The sequence below is a fragment of the Biomphalaria glabrata genome, chromosome 10 (assembly GCF_947242115.1).
Source record: "Biomphalaria glabrata chromosome 10, xgBioGlab47.1, whole genome shotgun sequence".
Taxonomy (NCBI): domain Eukaryota; kingdom Metazoa; phylum Mollusca; class Gastropoda; family Planorbidae; genus Biomphalaria; species Biomphalaria glabrata.
Genome location: NC_074720.1, coordinates 28,954,041 through 28,976,635, shown reverse-complemented (window position 1 = coordinate 28,976,635; position 22,595 = coordinate 28,954,041). Strand labels below are relative to the sequence as shown.

General features: G+C 36.2%; 1 protein-coding gene across 1 annotated transcript; it reads left to right on the top strand.

Moving 5' to 3' along the window:
• The first annotated feature begins 2,712 nt into the window (after window positions 1-2,712).
• LOC106080020 (uncharacterized) lies at window positions 2,713-20,432 on the top strand. The gene is made up of 13 exons (XM_013241300.2): window positions 2,713-2,870; window positions 5,885-5,999; window positions 6,853-7,032; window positions 9,250-9,317; window positions 10,713-10,830; window positions 13,753-13,959; window positions 14,815-14,965; window positions 15,981-16,092; window positions 18,202-18,283; window positions 18,969-19,075; window positions 19,425-19,539; window positions 19,872-19,936; window positions 20,233-20,432. The coding sequence occupies exons 2-13, from the start codon at window positions 5,915-5,917 to the stop codon at window positions 20,278-20,280; spliced, it is 1,338 nt and encodes a 445-aa protein (XP_013096754.2). The 5' UTR covers window positions 2,713-2,870; window positions 5,885-5,914; the 3' UTR covers window positions 20,281-20,432.
• Window positions 20,433-22,595: the final 2,163 nt, after the last annotated feature.

Below are 22,595 nucleotides of genomic sequence, written 5' to 3'. Positions count from 1 at the left end.
AAGACCTAATTCTCTATACAATGCTTATCTTTTAGCTTAGTACATTTTCTTTATAAATCAAAATTAAATAATTACGACGTATTGATTAACAAATCGATTCGTTTTTGGATTGATTCGTTGTCATCGACAAAAATAATTGTGCAATCTTTCAACTTGACCGAGAATGGGATGGAAAGGGGGAGAACTAAAGTGAACAAGATTCCACCCAGACCTACAGACAGACCGACGAACTGAGTAAATATAAGCTTTTGTAAAAAGTATCGACTCTAAAATTTCTTGTTTGAAATGAAAAGCTTCGTGCACGAATTGACTTTGTTTTGAAATGGAAACTTTAAGATTATTAAGATCAGTGCATACCACAACGAAAGCTAATTATACAAAGGTATTCTGCTAAACAGTAGGCGTAATTACTGGTCTAGGATAACAATTAACAAGAATACGTAATGAAACTAGCCACCCACCTGTCTTCCCATACCCAAGCATAAAGACGTAAATTTTACATCTCTAATTAACGCTTTAAAACAGTTGGTTTAAAAGGACATATTAGAAATCCGCAATGCTGTAGGTTATCTGTAAGAAATGATTCATTTTATTTCCGTTAGTCCTGGCAATTGTTTTCTGGGAAATTTCTGTGAAACAAAATATTTACATCCGTGTTTAAGACGTGGGGAAAACGTACATGGAACAGACGTAGTTCACAAAGACAATAGTGGACACTGGCCACACATGTTCTGCTCCCAGCTTCCTATTTCAGTACAAAGTACAGGGCTAGGTGTGCTCAACCAAGCTCCACGGGAAGACCAAGTCAATATAGCCAGAGTCCATCTGTGATGTCCCATATGTCTCAACAACACCAGGTTAACTCTAGCTTCTTTCTCACGACAGCCGATGAAAAAGAATGAAAAAAAATATTTGGCATGTTTTGGTAAAAAAAAACAAACAAACTAACGAACAAAAAACAGATAATAGGACCATACATCTATATATATAATTCTCTTCATGGCTCAAAACAGATAATAGGACCATACATCTATATATATAATTCTCTTCATGGCTCAAAACAGATAATAGGACCATACATCTATATATATAATTCTCTTCACGGCTCAAAACAGATAATAGGACCATACATCTATATATATAATTCTCTTCATGGCTCAAATCAGATAATAGGACAATACATCTATATATATAATTCTCTTCATGGCTCAAATCAGATAATAGGACCATACATCTATATATATATAATTCTCTTCATGGCTCAAATCAGATAATAGGACCATACATCTATTTATATATAATTCTCTTCATGCTCAAATCAGATAATAGGACCATACATTTAAAATATTTCATCAAGTTTAAATACATTTAAAAAAAACAAACAAGAAAGTCTTAAAGCATTTGACTGACCCTGACCCATGATGCATCACTTTCTCTTAGGTACATGAATATCGTTTGACACACGATCTAAGAAAACAAATTAAAGGTCAAGACAGGCGAGGTCTGCGAAAAGAGACCACATGCAATGGCATGCATCTGAAGTGATAATAAGCAAAATGTAAACAAAAAAAATACTTAAAAAATAACCACTTATTAATTAATTTATTGGTTTATTTGTTTTAATCGATTCTTTTTTTTTGTTTGTTATGGACACAATGAACTATTTGTGCAAAGTTTCAACTTGGTCCGTAAACGGGAAGTGGGGAGAACTAACGTGTACAAAATGTGATCCCAGACCAACGGAGTGAGACAGAGCTTTGTAAAAAGGTAACAGCCAAAATAATTGATAGATAAATTACATAAATTATTAGTCTTGGGTCACTGCTTGGCTACCAAGTCGTATGAAATACTGTAATTAATGAAGTCCAGTGGAGTCCAAGAGAAGTAGTAAAGTAGTACAGTCAAAGTCCTCTTTCAGACCTGGCCATCTATAGGGCAGATGATGTTAAGGTCATCTGCTTCTTTGTCCTACGGTTAACGAGCAGGGTGTCATGTGGCCAGCACAACAATAAACCACCTTTACTGTCCCCAACTATAGTAAGGTCTTGGTGGACTCAGGAGCGCCCTAAAAATCGCGAAATTCAAAATTCCAACCAGATTCGAACCCAGGACCCCAGGTTCGGAAGCTTAACCACTCACTCACCGCGCCCCCTTGATTATGTCATGGCATGCCATATTTTTTGTGCTGCCAACTAACTGCATAATTCTTATCGCCTGCACTTGAACTGTTTTTACTGAGATCTTCCCAAGCTTGAACAGTTGGCGATGTCTCATGCCATGAGAAAACTTTCAATGGATTTACAAACCCATGCTACAGAGAATGTACTTTGATTTGATAAGAGTTTACTGAGACATCTTTATCCAGTTCTCCCGTAACAGAGAGTCGATAGACATCATTAAATTACTCATTCTTGGTACTTTCAAGTCTCAGGTCATTTTTTAAAATTGAGATGCATGCAGATCTCTGAACCTTTTCTCGAGGTGCCAACTGCGACAATATTCCAGGTTTAGATCAAGAGTGTTTGCATTCGTGTACTTATTTTAATCGTCCTTCATAAACCGTAGGCGTGTTCATTTGAATATAGGGTCTCTTTGATACAATGGGTGGCCTGTAGGATTGAGTGGGAGTATCTACCTGGCGAGGCCTGACGCTAAAGAGTACAACTTACCATCCTCCCTTTCAACCAATAATTAAACCAATCGGAGGCGGGGTAAAAAAAAACTGGATAAGTTCCACACGCAAACATAAGACGCTAAAAAGTTTCTTCCACTCCTTCCATTTGAAGGACTATTTAAGTGTCCGTGGCGGTCAGCGAATTGTAACTTTTTGTTGGATCATTTCGGGCTTTCAGTTACAGTAACATTCAAGTGTAAGTAACTTTTAGCTTCACACAGAGACTGGTTGAGACTCTTACAACAGTAGATATGGCTTAACCTTTTTACAATTTATACATTTCAAAATAGCTTCTTAGATTTTAGGCTGGAAAAAGAATATTTTAAGATAGGGTTTAAAAATGTATTTTAAAGAAACAATACAAACATGCGAAAATACTTTAACTGTATAAGCGAAATTTAAAAAAATAAAAAAAAAAAATATACATATTAATAATAATTATGCTTAATTATAATAATTATGCTTTTAACCAAATCACTATCGAAATTGTATAAAAAGAAAAGAAATTTTCCCAAAAGTACATATTATTTTAGATATTGCCGCGATTATAATGGCAATGTCTTCGAGTCCGAAGATTAAGGATGAGTGCAGTGTTTCACATGACTACGCAATGACATATTTGTCCACATCTCAAGTAGACAAGACCGTTGTACAGTTGGGGGGGGGGGGGGGTCTATATAAGTTTTCTTTACGTCTTGTGCGTTTTAACTTCCAAATCCATAACCTGGATTTCACAATCTGAAAGCAAAGCCATAATTCATATGCATGTGTGTGTTTGTTTGTTTCTATGCGTGATCGCTTGTGTAACAAAGTTACGGTGGTGCAAAAGAGTGTGGTCATTTCAACAGGTTTACCAAATTTTTAAGTAATTGCCACATTCTTTGTTAACTTGCCACATTCTTTGTTAAATGGCCTCATTCTCTGTTAACTTGCCTCATTCTTTGTTAACTTGCCTCATTCTCTGTTAACTTGCCACATTCTTTGTTAAATTGCCACATTCTTTGTTAACTTGCCTCATTCTTTGTTAACTTGCCTCATTCTTTGTTAACTTGCCTCATTCTTTGTTAACTTGCCACATTCTTTGTTAACTTGCCTCATTCTCTGTTAACTTGCCACATTCTTTGTTAACTTGCCTCATTCTTTGTTAACTTGCCTCATTCTCTGTTAACTTGCCTCATTCTTTGTTAACTTGCCTCATTCTCTGTTAACTTGCCACATTCTTTGTTAACTTGCCTCATTCTCTGTTAACTTGCCACATTCTTTGTTAAATGGCCTCATTCTTTGTTAACTTGCCTCATTCTTTGTTAACTTGCCTCATTCTTTGTTAACTTGCCTCATTCTCTGTTAACTTGCCTCATTCTTTGTTAACTTGCCACATTCTTTGTTAACTTGCCACATTCTTTGTTAAATTGCCACATTCTTTGTTAACTTGCCTCATTCTTTGTTAACTTGCCTCATTCTCTGTTAACTTGCCTCATTCTTTGTTAACTTGCCACATTCTTTGTTAACTTGCCACATTCTTTGTTAACTTGCCTCATTCTCTGTTAACTTGCCTCATTCTCTGTTAAATGGCCTCATTCTTTGTTAACTTGCCTCATTCTCTGTTAACTTGCCTCATTCTCTGTTAAATGGCCTCATTCTTTGTTAACTGGCCTCATTCTCTGTTAAATGGCCTCATTCTTTGTTAACTTGCCTCATTCTCTGTTAACTTGCCTCATTCTTTGTTAAATGGCCTCATTCTTTGTTAAATGGCCTCATTCTTTGTTAACTGGCCTCATTCTCTGTTAAATGGCCTCATTCTTTGTTAACTTGCCTCATTCTCTGTTTACTTGCCTCATTCTCTGTTAAATGGCCTCATTCTTTGTTAACTGGCCTCATTCTCTGTTAAATGGCCTCATTCTCTGTTAAATGGCCTCATTCTTTGTTAACTTGCCTCATTCTCTGTTAACTTGCCTCATTCTTTGTTAACTTGCCACATTCTTTGTTAACTTGCCACATTCTTTGTTAACTTGCCTCATTCTCTGTTAACTTGCCTCATTCTCTGTTAAATGGCCTCATTCTTTGTTAACTTGCCTCATTCTCTGTTAAATGGCCTCATTCTTTGTTAACTTGCCACATTCTTTGTTAACTTGCCTCATTCTCTGTTAACTTGCCTCATTCTCTGTTAAATGGCCTCATTCTTTGTTAACTTGCCTCATTCTCTGTTAACTTGCCTCATTCTCTGTTAAATGGCCTCATTCTTTGTTAACTTGCCTCATTCTCTGTTAACTTGCCTCATTCTCTGTTAAATGGCCTCATTCTTTGTTAACTGGCCTCATTCTCTGTTAAATGGCCTCATTCTTTGTTAACTTGCCTCATTCTCTGTTAACTTGCCTCATTCTTTGTTAAATGGCCTCATTCTTTGTTAAATGGCCTCATTCTTTGTTAACTGGCCTCATTCTCTGTTAAATGGCCTCATTCTTTGTTAACTTGCCTCATTCTCTGTTAACTTGCCTCATTCTCTGTTAAATGGCCTCATTCTTTGTTAACTGGCCTCATTCTCTGTTAAATGGCCTCATTCTCTGTTAAATGGCCTCATTTTTTTTTGGTTTGCTTGCCTTGTTCGTCTTCTTTTTAGGACCCTAATTGAATGGAACGAAAACGCTTGAAATCACTGAGTTCAGACTTAATTAACACGGTCCTTACAACTGCAACCAGAAACTCAGGGGCCTGCTGGGATACATGTATGACTAGGAATATACTGAGTACATAGACACATATTTGTTTTAAATGTGCTATAACACAAATCTTTGTTCTTCAAGAGTCTGTGCTGGACATGCTCCAGACTGAGACTTGTATTGAGACTAGTTGCAAACCAAGTCACATTTTAAATACTTCGACTCTGATAGGATTTTCTTTTCTTTAGGACAAGGAGGTCCCCTTTATGTATTAACATATATACATCAGAATGATATGCCTTAGAAATTGTTTGCTTTTTGACGTGGTTTTCAATGTATAATTATCAGTAATAATATTTAATTAGCATCTTTATAAATCAAATTTGAGTTTTAGAAAAAGGCGAATGCAGTCCACCAACTCAGTTTGCATTTATTTTGTGTATTATTTAATGTTTTAATCGTTTGAAGTTTTTACATATATATATATATTAATGACTGCAGGTGACTGCGTACAGGTTAAACCTTACTTTAAAGTGTTTCTTTCTCATTTCAGATCTAAAAACAAGGAAACAAAAAATTCAAAATGGCGGCTCTTCAAATTTTGAGCTTTCTTCTCGTCAATGTCTTGATTGTGTCTGGACAATTTAATCCAACTGCTTCTAGAGCAGGTCAGTTCACACTCCAACCTCGCAAGCGAACACGAAAAAAAAACAATAACAACAACGTTCAAAACGATAATAGTTTCGAAACGAAAGTATTTCCAAAATGAAGATATTTCCATAATGTCGATATTTTCAAAATGATGATATTTTCAAAATGATGATATTTTCAAAATGAAGATATTTCCATAATGTCGATATTTTCAAAATGATGATATTTTCAAAATGAAGATATTTCCATAATGTCGATATTTTCAAAATGATGATATTTTCAAAATGATGATATTTTCAAAATGAAGATATTTCCATAACGTCGATATTTTCAAAATGATGATATTTTCAAAATGAAGATATTTCCATAATGTCGATATTTTCAAAATGTAGATATTTTCAAAACGATGACATTATCAAAACAAAGATATTTTCAAATTGTAGATATTTTCAAAATGTAAATATTTTCAAAATGAAGATATTTTCAAAACGAAGATATTTTTAAAATGAAGTTATTTCCATAATGATGATATTTTCGAAATGAAGATATTTTCAATATGATAATATTTTCAAAATGACATTTTCAAAATGATGATATTCCCATAATGATGATTAATATTTTCAAAATGACATTTTCAAAATGATGATATTCCCATAATGATGATTAATATTTTCAATATGATTAAATTTTCAAAATGATGATATTTTTGAGATGAAGATATTTTCAAGGTAAAAATTCTTTCAAAACAATAATATTCCTTACGTTTGGGTAATGTGTGTTACTTTCTGTTTCTACCTAGTTGACTTTTTAAAATTGCCTATTATTTTTGGTATCAAAAGCCTGCATTATAGTTTTTTTTTGTTCCACTAGGTTGCAGTGACCCCAGTGTCCAGGCTGGCCATGGCTATTTCCCCCATGAGGTGTTCTGTGAAAAGTATGGTCAGTGTGATTCCGGTCTCAACAGATTCGACAGAAATTGCGGTCCTGGATCACTCTACAGTGCCAACATCAATGTCTGTGTCAAACCAGAACAAGCCAATTGTACATACTGTAAGAATCATCTTTTAACCTGGGAATTCCCACTTACCAGAATGAATTGTCTTTTTAGCGGCCTTTGAAAGGGGAAAGACGCTATTAGTTTGGTGTGGCCTGTCTGTCCGTCTGTCCGTCCGGTTTAGATCTCAGATACTAAAAGAGAAAATGAAAATTGGACATCATGATATTATATGTCATTCAAAGTTCTGATACAACGGCTACTTTTTTATTTTCCGAAAGTGAACCATCTATTTTTTAAAATAATATATGCAAGCAGATTTTTTAAAAAAATTACACCATTTTTCAATGAAAAACTTAAGGGGAAGTAACTCTTTTTTAAAAGGTCATCAGCTTCATGATTAATAACTCAGGCTTCATTCATAGATTCACGCTTTGTACACAAAATTTGCATCAAAGGTCACAATGGTAAAACTGTCAATGGATCATTATAAAATATATTTTCCATTTACTAACTAACTCATTGAATAGAATACTAATTCAAATGTTTTTTTTTTTTATTTTTTTTTTTTTATTTTTTTTAAAAGAATTTTGATACGAACTTCGTTTTAGTAATAAGTTGAAAAATAATGTACCACTTTTATAGCGCGCAGTTTTGACACATCCCCATTATAGGGGCCTACACTTGGCAGTCTAAATATGACTAAACAGAGCTCAGATCTATCTATATTTATAATCTATATATATATATATATATATAATATATGTATTGATAATTTGAACACAATTTTAATTATTAAAAAAATAACGTATCTTCTGACAGCTTAGGGGTGCAGATTTATTTATTATGTAAACAATAGTATCACAGTAAGAAATGAATCGGATACAAACAGCATAGTACACCATTACCCGGTAACAACGGGCCTACTGTTCATAATCATAACATTGACCTAGATCTAGTAATTTTAAAGTTAAACGTGTAAATTCATACGAGCTCTTGTGTAGATATACATATATAGTAGATTATAGATTTAGATCAAGATTTAAATCTAGATTTAGACTTAGATCTAACTCTAGATCTAGATTTAGATCTATTTCTAGATCTAGACTTAGATCTAGTTCTAGACCTAGACTTAGATCTTATATCTAGATTTAGATCTAAAACTAGGTCTAGATCTAGGTAGATCTATGTCTAGTTTGTGTGAAAAACGACAATGGAGATATACATTTTTATTTGCGAGGGGAAAGTGATAATGTTAAGTCATTTGTACATAATTTTAACTTAAAGTGGGTCAATAATTTTTTTTCGTGTTGCCAATTTATCTAATTTTGTAAGAAGAAAAAAATGTTTTTTAGTTTCTCTTTATTACATGTAACATGTTATTAAATTTGAATGTATGGTTAAGTTAATAATTATTATTTTAAAAAATATAAGTGTACGCTAATTGAATATACGGAAATGCTGTTGCTAAGGGGTAAAGCACATGGAACCGGAAGTCCCGTGTTTGAATCCTGGTGAAGACTAGGTGGACCACTTCGGGGGCCGATTTTGAGATTGTGTTTCCACACAAACTGTCTTTGTAACCTTTTTTAAAAATGAATTACAAAAGCTGGAAAACCGAAACATTGAGAACAGAAAATGTTTTATAGTTTTAATATAACTTCTTTTTTTTTTATGCCATAGTAATTCAAGGAAGGTTGATGACTTACATTAAAAACATTGCGTTGTAAGTAATATATTCGTATTCCAATATATAAAGTATGCAATCAGAGGTCACCTAAAAGAAAACGAGTAATGTAGAAGGATAATGTTCTAGGACTTTGGTCAAAGTGCTAGCGTGCTAGAGACAAATATTTAATTATATTTTAATTTTTAAGTAACGTCAACTATGAACAACAAAACGAAAATAAAATACATATATAGGGGCCTATATCGTTTAAGTATCTACAGTTGCGGGCAGATGTGTAGAGATTGGGAAAGCTTAATTATTGTCTCTTGTTTTTAAGGACTACGCCTGTCCATATAAGTTTTTAAGTCTGCCAGTAATTCATTGTGAGACTTGAACTAATAAAAACGCAACAACCGAATCATAAAAGTTATCAACAGAAAATAGAAAGCTTTGATACAGATATTTTATATTTGGCATGTGGTCATTGCCTTTTTTCCAAAAACGCTTGAACAATATCATCTTGTTTGCAAAAAAAAAATATGCTTTTAGTAATTTGCATAAATAATTCTTTTCTAACACTTGGCATACATTGCTTTTTATCTAGGGGAAAGGAGTCCTACAGGTACTAAATTCCCAGCTATGTGTTGTGACCAATATCTAGAAAAAATAGCGGTGAGTTCAAAAAATATTTTCAGTGTACTATACAGTGTTTCTCAACAGGTGTTGTGTGTAGACCCTACTCTTGGGTACACATTGTAGGGAAAAATTTCAAATGAAAGATTAAAAAAAGGCTTTTTTTTTTACAACACTTACATTAGCTCACACTGTATGTTCATTGACACTTACATTAGCTCACTCTGTATATTCATTGACACTTACATTAACTCACTCTGTATGTTCATTTACACTTACATTAACTCACTCTGTATGCTCATTGACAGTAATCGACACTTACCTTAACTCACTCTGGATGTTGATTGACACTTACATTAACTCACTCTGGATGTTGATTGACACTTACATTAACTCACTCTGGATGTTGATTGACACTTACATTAACTCACTCTGGATGTTGACTGACACTTACATTAACTCACTCTGGATGTTGATTGACACTTACATTAACTCACTCTGGATGTTGATTGACACTTACATTAACTCACTCTGGATGTTGATTGACACTTACATTAACTCACTCTGGATGTTCATTGACACTTACATTAACTCACTCTGGATGTTGATTGACACTTACATTAACTCACTCTGGATGTTGATTGACACTTACATTAACTCACTCTGGATGTTGATTGACACTTACATTAACTCACTCTGGATGTTGATTGACACTTACATTAACTCACTCTGGATGTTGATTGACACTTACATTAACTCACTCTGGATGTTGATTGACACTTACATTAACTCACTCTGGATGTTGATTGACACTTACATTAACTCACTCTGGATGTTGATTGACACTTACATTAACTCACTCTGGATGTTGATTGACACTTACATTAACTCACTCTGGATGTTGATTGACACTTACATTAACTCACTCTGGATGTTGATTGACACTTACATTAGCTCACTCTGTATGTTGATTCTATTTTGTTTAGAGTGTTGCAATCAATTGTCCTGCCACTTCTCCTATTCCAACCGTGATCAAATCCTGTACACAAGCTCAAGTTCGCTTACAAAATAGGAATCAATTTAAAAAAATCAAACAATTAAATAATCAATAAGTCGTCATTCATTAGTTTTGTTTGTATACAGCCTTGTGTAGATAATAAGACGATACAAAATATGAAGGGTAGGTAGGGTAAAATACAATGATTTAGTGCTACTAGAAAGAGGATATACCGCCCTATGGACTACTAGCTATCGATGGGGATTTTACTTTTTTTTCTGATTACTTTACGTCATGCTTTTGTTGTTTGTAAAATCTTTCCTCTATTCTTTGACAACGTTGTTTAAACCAAAAAACCTCAATGAAATTCGTTATATTATGTACGATTAAATTTGTTCCAACTATGCCCCTAATGATTATTCACTAACCTTTATCAGACAGGCTATGCCTTCAAATTCTGCCCTTCAGGAACAATCTTCCAAGCTAGCTCTGGCAATTGTATTAGCGGTGTCTGCAACGATGACATTGGCTGCTACAGACCAGGCAAAGTCACAGGTAAACAGCTCAGGTGTTTCAAATATTAAGCTTAAAGTTTTGTGAAATATGTTATTTGTAATGTCCCGTGGAGTATAGGTTCTCAAAATATTTACTCATTTACGTCCATAACGGTTGAATTAAAATTGAGAATCCTTTCAATTTCAATAACTCGATTGTATTTTTGTTTAGCTGAATTCTGAACCTAATATATTCTACAATTAGCGTGTAAACCTCACAATGTAATCATAACATTTCAGAATAACGTTTGAAACACAAGGAAAACATAAATTACTAGCGGGAATAAAAATGCACAGGGTTAAATGTCACTTTGTACTGGGTTAACTGGGTTGAGGATCATTTAGTAGCCTGCTATGTTTGGAATCTCCTAGTACTGGGTTTAGGATCATTTAGTAGCCTGCTATGTTTGGAATCTCCTAGTATTGGGTTTAGGATCATTTAGTAGCCTGCTGTGTTTGGAATCTCCTAGTACTGGGTTTAGGATCATTTAGTAGCCTGCTGTGTTTGGAATCTCCTAGTACTGGGTTTAGGATCATTTAGTAGCCTGCTATGTTTGGAATCTCCTAGTACTGGGTTTAGGATCATTTAGTAGCCTGCTGTGTTTGGAATCTCCTAGTACTGGGTTTAGGATCATTTAGTAGCCTGCTGTGTTTGGAATCTCCTAGTACTGGGTTTAGGATCATTTAGTAGCCTGCTATGTTTGGAATCTCCTAGTATTGGGTTTAGGATCATTTAGTAGCCTGCTGTGTTTGGAATCTCCTAGTACTGGGTTTAGGATCATTTAGTAGCCTGCTGTGTTTGGAATCTCCTAGTACTGGGTTTAGGATCATTTAGTAGCCTGCTATGTTTGGAATCTCCTAGTATTGGGTTTAGGATCATTTAGTAGACTGCTGTGTTTGGAATCTCCTAGTACTGGGTTTAGGATCATTTAGTAGCCTGCTGTGTTTGGAATCTCCTAGTACTGGGTTTAGGATCATTTAGTAGCCTGCTGTGTTTGGAATCTCCTAGTACTGGGTTTAGGATCATTTAGTAGACTGCTGTGTTTGGAATCTCCTAGTACTGGGTTTAGGATCATTTAGTAGCCTGCTGTGTTTGGAATCTCCTAGTACTGGGTTTAGGATCATTTAGTAGCCTGCTGTGTTTGGAATCTCCTAGTATTGGGTTTAGGATCATTTAGTAGCCTGCTGTGTTTGGAATCTCCTAGTACTGGGTTTAGGATCATTTAGTAGCCTGCTGTGTTTGGAATCTCCTAGTACTGGGTTTAGGATCATTTAGTAGCCTGCTATGTTTGGAATCTCCTAGTACTGGGTTTAGGATCATTTAGTAGCCTGCTTTGTTTGGAATCTCCTAGTATTGGGTTTAGGATCATTTAGTAGCCTGCTATGTTTGGAATCTCCTAGTATTGGGTTTAGGATCATTTAGTAGCCTGCTGTGTTTGGAATCTCCTAGTACTGGGTTTAGGATCATTTAGTAGCCTGCTATGTTTGGAATCTCCTAGTATTGGGTTTAGGATCATTTAGTAGCCTGCTATGTTTGGAATCTCCTAGTATTGGGTTTAGGATCATTTAGTAGCCTGCTATGTTTGGAATCTCCTAGTACTGGGTTTAGGATCATTTAGTAGCCTGCTATGTTTGGAATCTCCTAGTATTGGGTTTAGGATCATTTAGTAGCCTGCTATGTTTGGAATCTCCTAGTATTGGGTTTAGGATCATTTAGTAGCCTGCTATGTTTGGAATCTCCTAGTACTGGGTTTAGGATCATTTAGTAGACTGCTATGTTTGGAATCTCCTAGTACTGGGTTTAGGATCATTTAGTAGACTGCTATGTTTGGAATCTCCTAGTACTGGGTTTAGGATCATTTAGTAGACTGCTATGTTTGGAATCTCCTAGTACTGGGTTTAGGATCATTTAGTAGACTGCTATGTTTGGAATCTCCTAGTACTGGGTTTAGGATCATTTAGTAGCCTGCTGTGTTTGGAATCTCCTAGTACTGGGTTTAGGATCATTTAGTAGACTGCTATGTTTGGAATCTCCTAGTACTGGGTTTAGGATCATTTAGTAGACTGCTATGTTTGGAATCTGCTAGTACTGGGTTAGTACGACGTAGGACGTTATTATCTTCATTTTTGAAGTTACGTCTGTAATCTATAAGATAAGATAAAATCACTTCAAAGTGAGCTTAAAATCACCTAGCATTGGGTTTGCAACCACTAGTACTGGGTTTGGAACCACCTAGTAGTCGGTTTGGAACATCCTAGTACTGGGTTTGGAACCACCTATTACTGGGTTTGGAACCACCTATTACTGGGTTTGGAACCACCTAGTAGTCGGTTTGGAACATCCTAGTACTGGGTTTGGAATCACCTATTACTGGGTTTGGAACATCCTAGTACTGGGTTTGGAATCACCTAGTAGTCGGTTTGGAACATCCTAGTACTGGGTTTGGAATCACCTATTACTGGGTTTGGAACATCCTAGTACTGGGTTTGGAATCACCTATTACTGGGTTTGGAACATCCTAGTACTGGGTTTGGAATCACCTATTACTGGGTTTGGAACATCCTAGTACTGGGTTTGGAATCACCTATTACTGGGTTTGGAACATCCTAGTACTGGGTTTGGAATCACCTATTACTGGGTTTGGAACATCCTAGTACTGGGTTTGGAATCACCTATTACTGGGTTTGGAACCACCTATTACTGGGTTTGGAACCACCTATTACTGGGTTTGGAACCACCTATTACTGGGTTTGGAACCACCTAGTAGTCGGTTTGGAACATCCTAGTACTGGGTTTGGAATCACCTATTACTGGGTGTGGAACCACCTAGCACTGGTTTGGAATCTCCTAGTACTGAGATTGGAATTACCAGTACTTAAACTCCGGGCAGATAGAGTTATATGTTTTAAACTATTTCGCCAGTTGGAAATAACTACACCTGCTTTGATATACCCGATGAGAATGGTGACCCCTGCGTCTACACCACACAGTTTTCCGGGAACGTCATCAGAAAGCGTCCATGCCCATGGGGAACTGCCTTCAACAGAGAACTCTGCCAATGTAGCATCGTCACATCCAGCTGTCCAACAGCATCCACCATCGCGAACAACACTGCAAACAAAGCCCTTGGTAGGTACAGCATGTTTGAGTTAAGATTACTTTATTGACACCAACTGATCCATACATTCAAATACATTCAATGTTTACCTTTAGCGTTGTATTAATAATGACATTTTTATTAACCTTTACCAAAACGTATTATAACATCGGATTCTCTGTGGGAAAGTTTACCCGATTCTGTGGTTAATATATCACAAGGGTGTCATGTGGCCAGCACAAGGACCAAGTTTCGTTACTAACTAAAGTCTCCCCCATGTGAACTGCAGGGCCCGAGAAATTTCTTTTTAAAAATGTGTCGGACTCAGCTTTCAGAGGAGTTCACTACTTGATCATTTCTTGGCTCCCTAAATCTCAGCTTTCACAGTTCACCACTTGATCATTTCTTGGCTCCCTAAATCTCAGCTTTCACAGTTCACCACTTGATCATTTCTTGGCTCCCTAAATCTCAGCTTTCACAGTTCACCACTTGATCATTTCTAGATTCACTAAATCACAGCCTCCAGAGGAATTCACCAGTTAATGATCGTTAGGTTCTCTAAATCTGAGCTTTCACAGTTCACTTGATCATTTCTAGATTCACTAAATCACAGCCTCCAGAGGAATTCACCAGTTAATGATCGTTAGGTTCCCTAAATCTCAGCTTTCACAGTTCACCACTTGATCATTTCTAGATTCACTAAATCACAGCCTCCAGAGGAATTCACCAGTTAATGATCGTTAGGTTCTCTAAATCTGAGCTTTCACAGTTCACCACTTGACTATCTCTTGTTTCGGAAGCCAATTCGACCACCTCTCTTATTCCATTATTTAACGAAAAAATATTTGATTTTAACTCCTGAGTCCTAGCTTACTTTGTCTTTACAGATCCACAGTGCAGACCTTCCTTCAACCTTGATTTTAACTCTCTCCCTCTGCAAGTCACCTCTGATAAGATCGTCAGCGGCACCACCACCACTCTAAACTACTTCACCCAGACTGTTGGTGTAACTGTTTCCAATGGTGTTGCTAATTTAGTGTAAGTAGATTTTGAAGTGACTAAAATAGAAAGTATAGGAAAGTTTCAATCATCAATTAGTCTCTAGATAAAATTGTGATCTAGATTTCCTTTAGGCAAATAAGGTCGCCATGTATATGGTAACTTTTTCTAAAATTTTATAAATTTTCTCTAGCTAGTTCAGTATATTAGTGTACAAGCTAGGGCTAATCACCTTTATATTTTCTATGAACTGTTCAGCCATGACTTCTAGCTCCTAGCTAATAAGGACTATTTCAATCATCTTGTGTGCCGTCGTGTTTTTTCTTTCATTGTTTTATTTAAAATATAAAATACAGTCAAAATGTCAATATTAAAGCATCACATTTAGAAATCAGACCAAACTCAGTCTAATTACAAGGAATTACTGCCCTTTTTAGCGGTCATAATTTTGTGTAGAAAAGTTATGGAAAATCCGATATAATGACTTTTGCAGCTTGTAAAGTTCTGGTGAAGCGAACTAACTTTAAAAAAAAAATAAATGTGTAAGCCAATTACTTTTTTTTTCATAAAAATTCACGATTTTTGAACTCATTGACCATTAATAAAAACAAAAGTAAACGAGACGTTACTTCCAGGAAGTAAGGCTCTAGAAATGGGTTGTACTTCATAGCTTCTCCTATTCTAGTGATTATATTGAAACCTTTTGACCTGCATTGCTCACTTCATGTCTCTTTGTAATCTTGTTTAAATATGATTTTTGTTGGACATCGAATGTTTCTTCCATAGTGCGCTACCAGCGTAAGAACTTAGAAATGTCATCCTGTAGCGATCAAATGTAGACACATATATACATTTTGCTTGTAGCTTAACAACAGCCTGTATTCGGTTCATAGGGTAGACACAATAAAAAAGCAAGCAATGTATAGATCTACTTAAAGAAATTACTTATCTTCTTATGTCTATTTTTACTAGAAGTTGGCAAATGTCTGACACTAGTGATATGATGTTGTTTTAGATGTTAATATTTGATTATATTTATGCTATCTGTGTCTAGAGCTGACCCCGCCAACAGGGACAATCCATACATCTACTCCTATTTCTTCAACTCCAACCAGTTGGCCTCACCTGTTGCATTTACCATCACCTTCAGGTGTGATAGCTTTACCGTAAGTAACAAGTGCTGGAATTAACATCATCTAGTTCTGAGTTTGAAATCACCTAGTTCTAAGTTTGAAACCTCCAAATACTGATTCTGAAATCTCCAAACACTGGGTATGAAATCATCTAGTACTGGGTTTGAAATCTCCAAATAATAGGTTTGAAATCACCTAGTACTGGGTTTGAAATCTCCAAATACTGGGTCTGAAATCACATAGTACTGGGTCTGAAATCACCTAGTAATGGGTTTGAAATAGCTTAGTTCTGGGTTTGAAATAGCTTAGTTCTGGTTTTGAAATTCTCTTATTGGAATCACATAGTACTGGGTTTTAAGTTATTGGAATCACATAGTACTGGGTTTTAAGTTATTGGAATCACATAGTACTGGGTTTTAAGTTATTGGAATCACATAGTGCTGGGATTTAAGTTATTGGAATCACATAGTAATGTGGTTTAAAATAACTTATTGGGATCACATAGTACTGGGTTTTAAGTTATTGGAATCGCATAGTACTGGGTTTTAAGTTATTGGAATCGCATAGTACTGGGTTTAAAATAACTTATTGGGATCACATAGTACTGGGTTTGAAATCGCATTGTATTAAGGTTTAAATCACCAAGTCTCAGTGGCTAGAACTATTCTGGGTTTTAAAGGCTTTATTCCTCTCAATATTAAATAGATCTAGTTGATGCGTTTTATTTGTATTTAGAAAATATTTCTGCCTAGAAAACAAGAGAGTTGCTTGACAGCCAGATCTATCAATGGTAAAGAACTTTTATAAAGAGACAGTTTTAAAATGTACAATTATAAAATTATCTCTTAGATTCAACGTTGAATACCATTCAAAGAAGACAATACTTAAGAATGTTTATTATATAGGGCAGTGCCTCCCAAAACTGTTCCGCGCAACGCTAGTGTACTGTGAGGCCTGAATAGGTGAACTCCTGCAATAATTAACTGGTAGGCCACCACGGGAAGTCATTTTTCTAAAAAATAAGCAAAGTGTTCCGTTAAATACTCTGAATGGGCAAAGTGTTCCGTTAAATACTCTGAATGGGCAAAGTGTTTCGTTAAATACTCTGAATGGGCAAAGTGTTTCGTTAAATACTCTGAATGGGCAAAGTGTTTCGTTAAATACTCTGAATGGGCAAAGTGTTTCGTTAAATACTCTGAATGGGCAAAGTGTTCCGTTAAATACTCTGAATGGGCAAAGTGTTTCGTTAAATACTCTGAATGGGCAAAGTGTTTCGTTAAATACTCTGAATGGGCAAAGTGTTTCGTTAAATACTCTGAATGGGCAAAGTGTTTCGTTAAATATTCTGAATGGGCAAAGTGTTTCGTTAAATACTCTGAATGGGCAAAGTGTTTCGTTAAATACTCTGAATGGGCAAAGTGTTTCGTTAAATACTCTGAATGGGCAAAGTGTTCCGTTAAATACTCTGAATGGGCAAAGTGTTTCGTTAAATACTCTGAATGGGCAAAGTGTTTCGTTAAATACTCTGAATGGGCAAAGTATTTCGTTAAATACTCTGAATGGGCAAAGTGTTATGTTAAATACTCTGAATGGGCAAAGTGTTTCGTTAAATACTCTGAATGGGCAAAGTGTTTCGTTAAATACTCTGAATGGGCAAAGTGTTTCGTTAAATACTCTGAATGGGCAAAGTGTTATGTTAAATACTCTGAATGGGCAAAGTGTTATGTTAAATACTCTGAATGGGCAAAGTGTTTCGTTAAATACTCTGAATGGGCAAAGTGTTCCGTTAAATACTCTGAATGGGCAAAGTGTTTCGTTAAATACTCTGAATGGGCAAAGTGTTCCGTTAAATACTCTGAATGGGCAAAGTGTTCCGTTAAATACTCTGAATGGGCAAAGTGTTTCGTTAAATACTCTGAATGGGCAAAGTGTTTCGTTAAATACTCTGAATGGGCAAAGTGTTCCGTTAAATACTCTGAATGGGCAAAGTGTTCCGTTAAATACTCTGAATGGGCAAAGTGTTCCGTTAAATACTCTGAATGGGCAAAGTGTTCCGTTAAGGAAAATGTTTGGGGACTTTGGGAATAATTGAATGATATTGTAAACAATTGTGTTATTTGTCTGTACGTGCGTGTGTTTCAGGGCGTTCCTTTCCAACTCTTGACCAACAACTACAACAATGATGTTTGTCCAGCTACCCTTGACGTTGTAGTAACCTGCTCTAGTAAGTGCCATCAAGTCTTTCTCACTGTCATCTAATAGCTCTAGACAAGTCACTAGTTTAAAACATTATAAAATTGTCTGAGCTTTCTTAGTTTCCATTTATGTAAGAATACATCTAGACTATTTAGAAACGTTTCAGTGGGATTTAGTTTCTCCATACGACAGTAGAAAGTTGAATGTTTATCTCAATTTATACAGAGATTTGATTCCCCAAAGATACATCGTGTTAAAGCGAGGCCAATCTTTATAGAAGGCCTAAACACTGACCTGAAACGTCACAACCTGTGACTAGTTTAGACCAATAACTCATTAGCATGTGAGAGGTCTGTTCAAAGTGGCATCGAGCTTATTGATTCCACTGCCCACAGGTTGCGACGTCGCATGCCGATGTTTGAGCCCTCTATAGGGAATGATGCCTGGTTCAAGCCACTCGTTTTCTTTAAGTTCTCATTTCAGATTGGTTAAAAATGAATCAATTACTTTATGCAAAGACATATTTATTGAGAGATCCTTCACGGAAAAGCGAATAATTATGAAATGAATCCCTGAGTTTTTAATTGATTTAGTTTGTTTCTAATGAATCAATGAAATGTTATGGCTGAGTGACTTGAAAATGTTGTTGATGTCCGTGTCATCACTCAGTGTCATCACTCGATGTCATCACTTAATGTCATGCTCTTCTACAGATGGACGTTACAACGTTCAGGTCTCTGCTACTGGTGCAACTGCTACTGGCGCCGCTTCTGAACTTCAACTCAAGGGATCTGCCAATGGAGTCCTCAGTTTACAGAACGTGAGTGTATTCTTGGCTTTCTTTCCATGCCCTGCTCACCACTGACTTTTTGCCATGCCATACTTACCACTGACTTTTATTCATGTTTACCTATATTGTTCTTCATTCACTAACTATCTAGCCGTTAAAACTGAAACTTAAAATATCATTGAAAAAGTATTCTGTTGGTATGCTATAATTAGTAACTACTTAGTGTTCTTGTAGTTATTTCAAGTTATTAGATTCACTTTGCACACGGCGACTCCTTAAAGATAACGAGCCATAGAAGTCTGAAAGACATTGGCTTTGTATAAAGACTTATTGCTGTGTACCATCGTCTAAACAATCTTTCTACTTGCTTATTTCCCAGCAAAACAACTTTGTTGATCTGACTATCTTCTATGATGGAACAATCAGCGGACTGATTTCCGAGAAAAACACCAACAACAGATCCCCAATTACATCTACCAGTGGAAACCTTGGAAGTAAGGAACATCCATTGAAGATATGATGATATTAGCTTAGCGAGCGATTTATATTGCTTGCCTTTCCTATTGTATGCGTTATATTTCGGTTTGTTATATAGGCCTTAAGTTATTTAAATACTGACATAATGGAGATCTATCTATCTATCTATCTATCTATCTATCTATCTATCTATCTATCTATCTATCTATCTATCTATCTATCTATCTATCTATCTAATCTATCTATCTCGAATGAATGATAGATCGATCGATCTGTCTCTGTTTGTCTGTTTATCTATCTACTTACATAGTTACAGGTACTTATATATATATAAATATTTTTCCCCTAGCTTACCTGGCCACCAACAAATGCGGCCTAGTTCTAGGCAGAGGTCTAACTGGCAAGATCGACAACGTGAGTACAGCATTTCATTCATTAATGTTTACATTAGAAACGGATTACTTTCCAGCTTTGTGTTTTGTTTTATCCACCAAACTTGTTGAAGTTGCCTGGCCGTGTGTATGCGCTTCGGACTGTCCTGACGAAGATCGCGGGTTTGTGTCCAGCACTCTGCCTGACGGTCAGGAAGAAATTTCAACTACAAGGAGATAACTTCGTTTTTTGAAGGAATGTCCGAAATAGATAAAATTACCAATTAGTTTATCTAAATCAAACATTTCTTTATCTTTGTTTGTTTGTTCTATTTATAGTTCACTGTACGTGAAGGCTGCCAAGATAAAACCAGAGTAATTGCCTAAGTAACAAGAAAACTGCCGGACGACAGCAACATTCGACTGTTACAGCCCATTCGAACCAAAACAGAAACAACATTTGCTACAAGTTACAACGACCGACATCATACGTCTCTAATCAGCAAGTCGTTCTAAATGAAATAAAAGTTTTGATCACATTTCCTCCTTATGTTTTGGTTCTTTTTAGTCTCTTGTTTTTTTCCAAGAAAATTAAACTAGAATTGAATTAATAATGAAAATGTTACAAAATAAGTTTCAAATGCTCTGATCCCGTGTTCCTAGCGGACAGAAAGGGAGAAACTACTTTTGTCTTTAACGTTTTTTTCATTTTTCAAACTATAAATTGGTTTATACGCTAAGCAACACAATCCTTAGAGCGAACATTTGATTGGTCCATTAGCTTAACATTCCGGACAGGACGGCACGTTATCACTGGCAGGCTACCCACCTTGGAAACTCAACCGTCCTCCTGCGGCCATACCCAGACATGAGAAATGCTTTTGGAGAAATCCTTCAGGAGAAATCTTAGGCTGATCCCAAAATGTATCGGTATCTGCCGTTCCCTTGTACACATCAGCTGCATGGAGAGGGCCAACTGCTGTGTGGGCGACATCGTTCCGATAATAGATAATGTCCAGGCTTTCCTCTCATGATGGTGACCGTTTCACGACTGAAGTACGTTATAGATACAATATACTGATAGGGATTTTCAAGGAGCGCTATTTAAGATCATGATTGTATCTAGAAACTCATGCAAGGCGGATACCTCGGTGAGAAGGCACAAAACCAGTGTGGATGGCGAAAGTGGTCTTCATGGAACCACGATGGACGAGGCATATAAGAAAGTATCTATGCCTCTTTTCTTCTTCGTTAGATAGCCACATTCTATCATAAAAACACTTATAAACAATATACAATATTATAGACGTCTGAGTCCTCCATCTGAGCGACAGTGATTATGTCAGTTTATAAACACATCAGAATAAGGGCTCTACTTGTGTCAGTTTAACATCTCTCTGTGCGCACATTTCTGTTTATCATTGAATCATCCATGACGATGTAGCAAAACACTAAACTAGTTGAAAAGTTTAAAGAAGCAACTAGTCCGTTGTTTGTGTTTCGAGTGACAAGAACTGTTTTAATGAGATCTAAATGTTTGACTCATATTTCTGTAAGAAGAAAACAAACAACAAGACAAATGTAGCCTACACAAGATTTGTTTAGGTTCTGAAATGAGAAACCAGGAGGGCAAGTCTAAAACGTAGTCAGGTAAAGGGAATCCAAAAGTCAACTCCTAATGGTCCTTAAAAAGTTTGGTGGTCAACTCCTAATGGTCCTTAAAAAGTTTGGTGGTCAACTCCTAATGGTCCTTAAAAAGTTTGGTGGTCAACTCCTAATGGTCCTTAAAAAGTTTCTTTAAAGTATGAAGCAGTCAACGTTCCGTGCGATAAGAAGTCAATACAGAAGGCCGGATTGAAAGCCACTACTATGGACTAGTCACTAACACTTCTTAGGCCCACTACTATAAACTAGTCACTAACTCTTCTTAGGGCCACTACTATGGACTAGTCACTAACTCTTCTTAGGGCCACTACTATGGACTAGTCACTAACTCTTCTTAGAGCCACTACTATAAACTAGTCACTAACTCTTCTTAGGGCCACTACTATGGACTAGTCACTAACACTTCTTAGGCCCACTACTATAAACTAGTCACTAACTCTTCTTAGGGCCACTACTATGGACTAGTCACTAACTCTTCTTAGGGCCACTACTATGGACTAGTCACTAACTCTTCTTAGGGCCACTACTATAAACTAGTCACTAACTCTTCTTAGGGCCACTACTATGGACTAGTCACTAACACTTCTTAGGCCCACTACTATAAACTAGTCACTAACTCTTCTTAGGGCCACTACTATGGACTAGTCACTAACACTTCTTAGGCCCACTACTATAAACTAGTCACTAACTCTTCTTAGGCCCACTACTATGGACTAGTCACTAACTCTTCTTAGGCCCTCCACTTGTAACCTTCTCGTCAGCCTGTATTATAACACCCCCACTAGACACACACACACACACTAGACTTACAACTTTCAAATGAAACGCCTCTCCCCCAGCAACACATTTTTTGTATAGTCATCGCATTTGTTTCTAAAATCCTTAAAAAGAACGACCTCATTCACGTACTTTTCAGCCAGACCACTTTTTGGTTTGCATCCCTCAAATGAAAGGCTAGTTCTGGACAGTTTTAAAGTTATATAAGGATGAGGCTAAATTTAAACTAAACTAAACTTAAACTAGACTAGTATGGACTA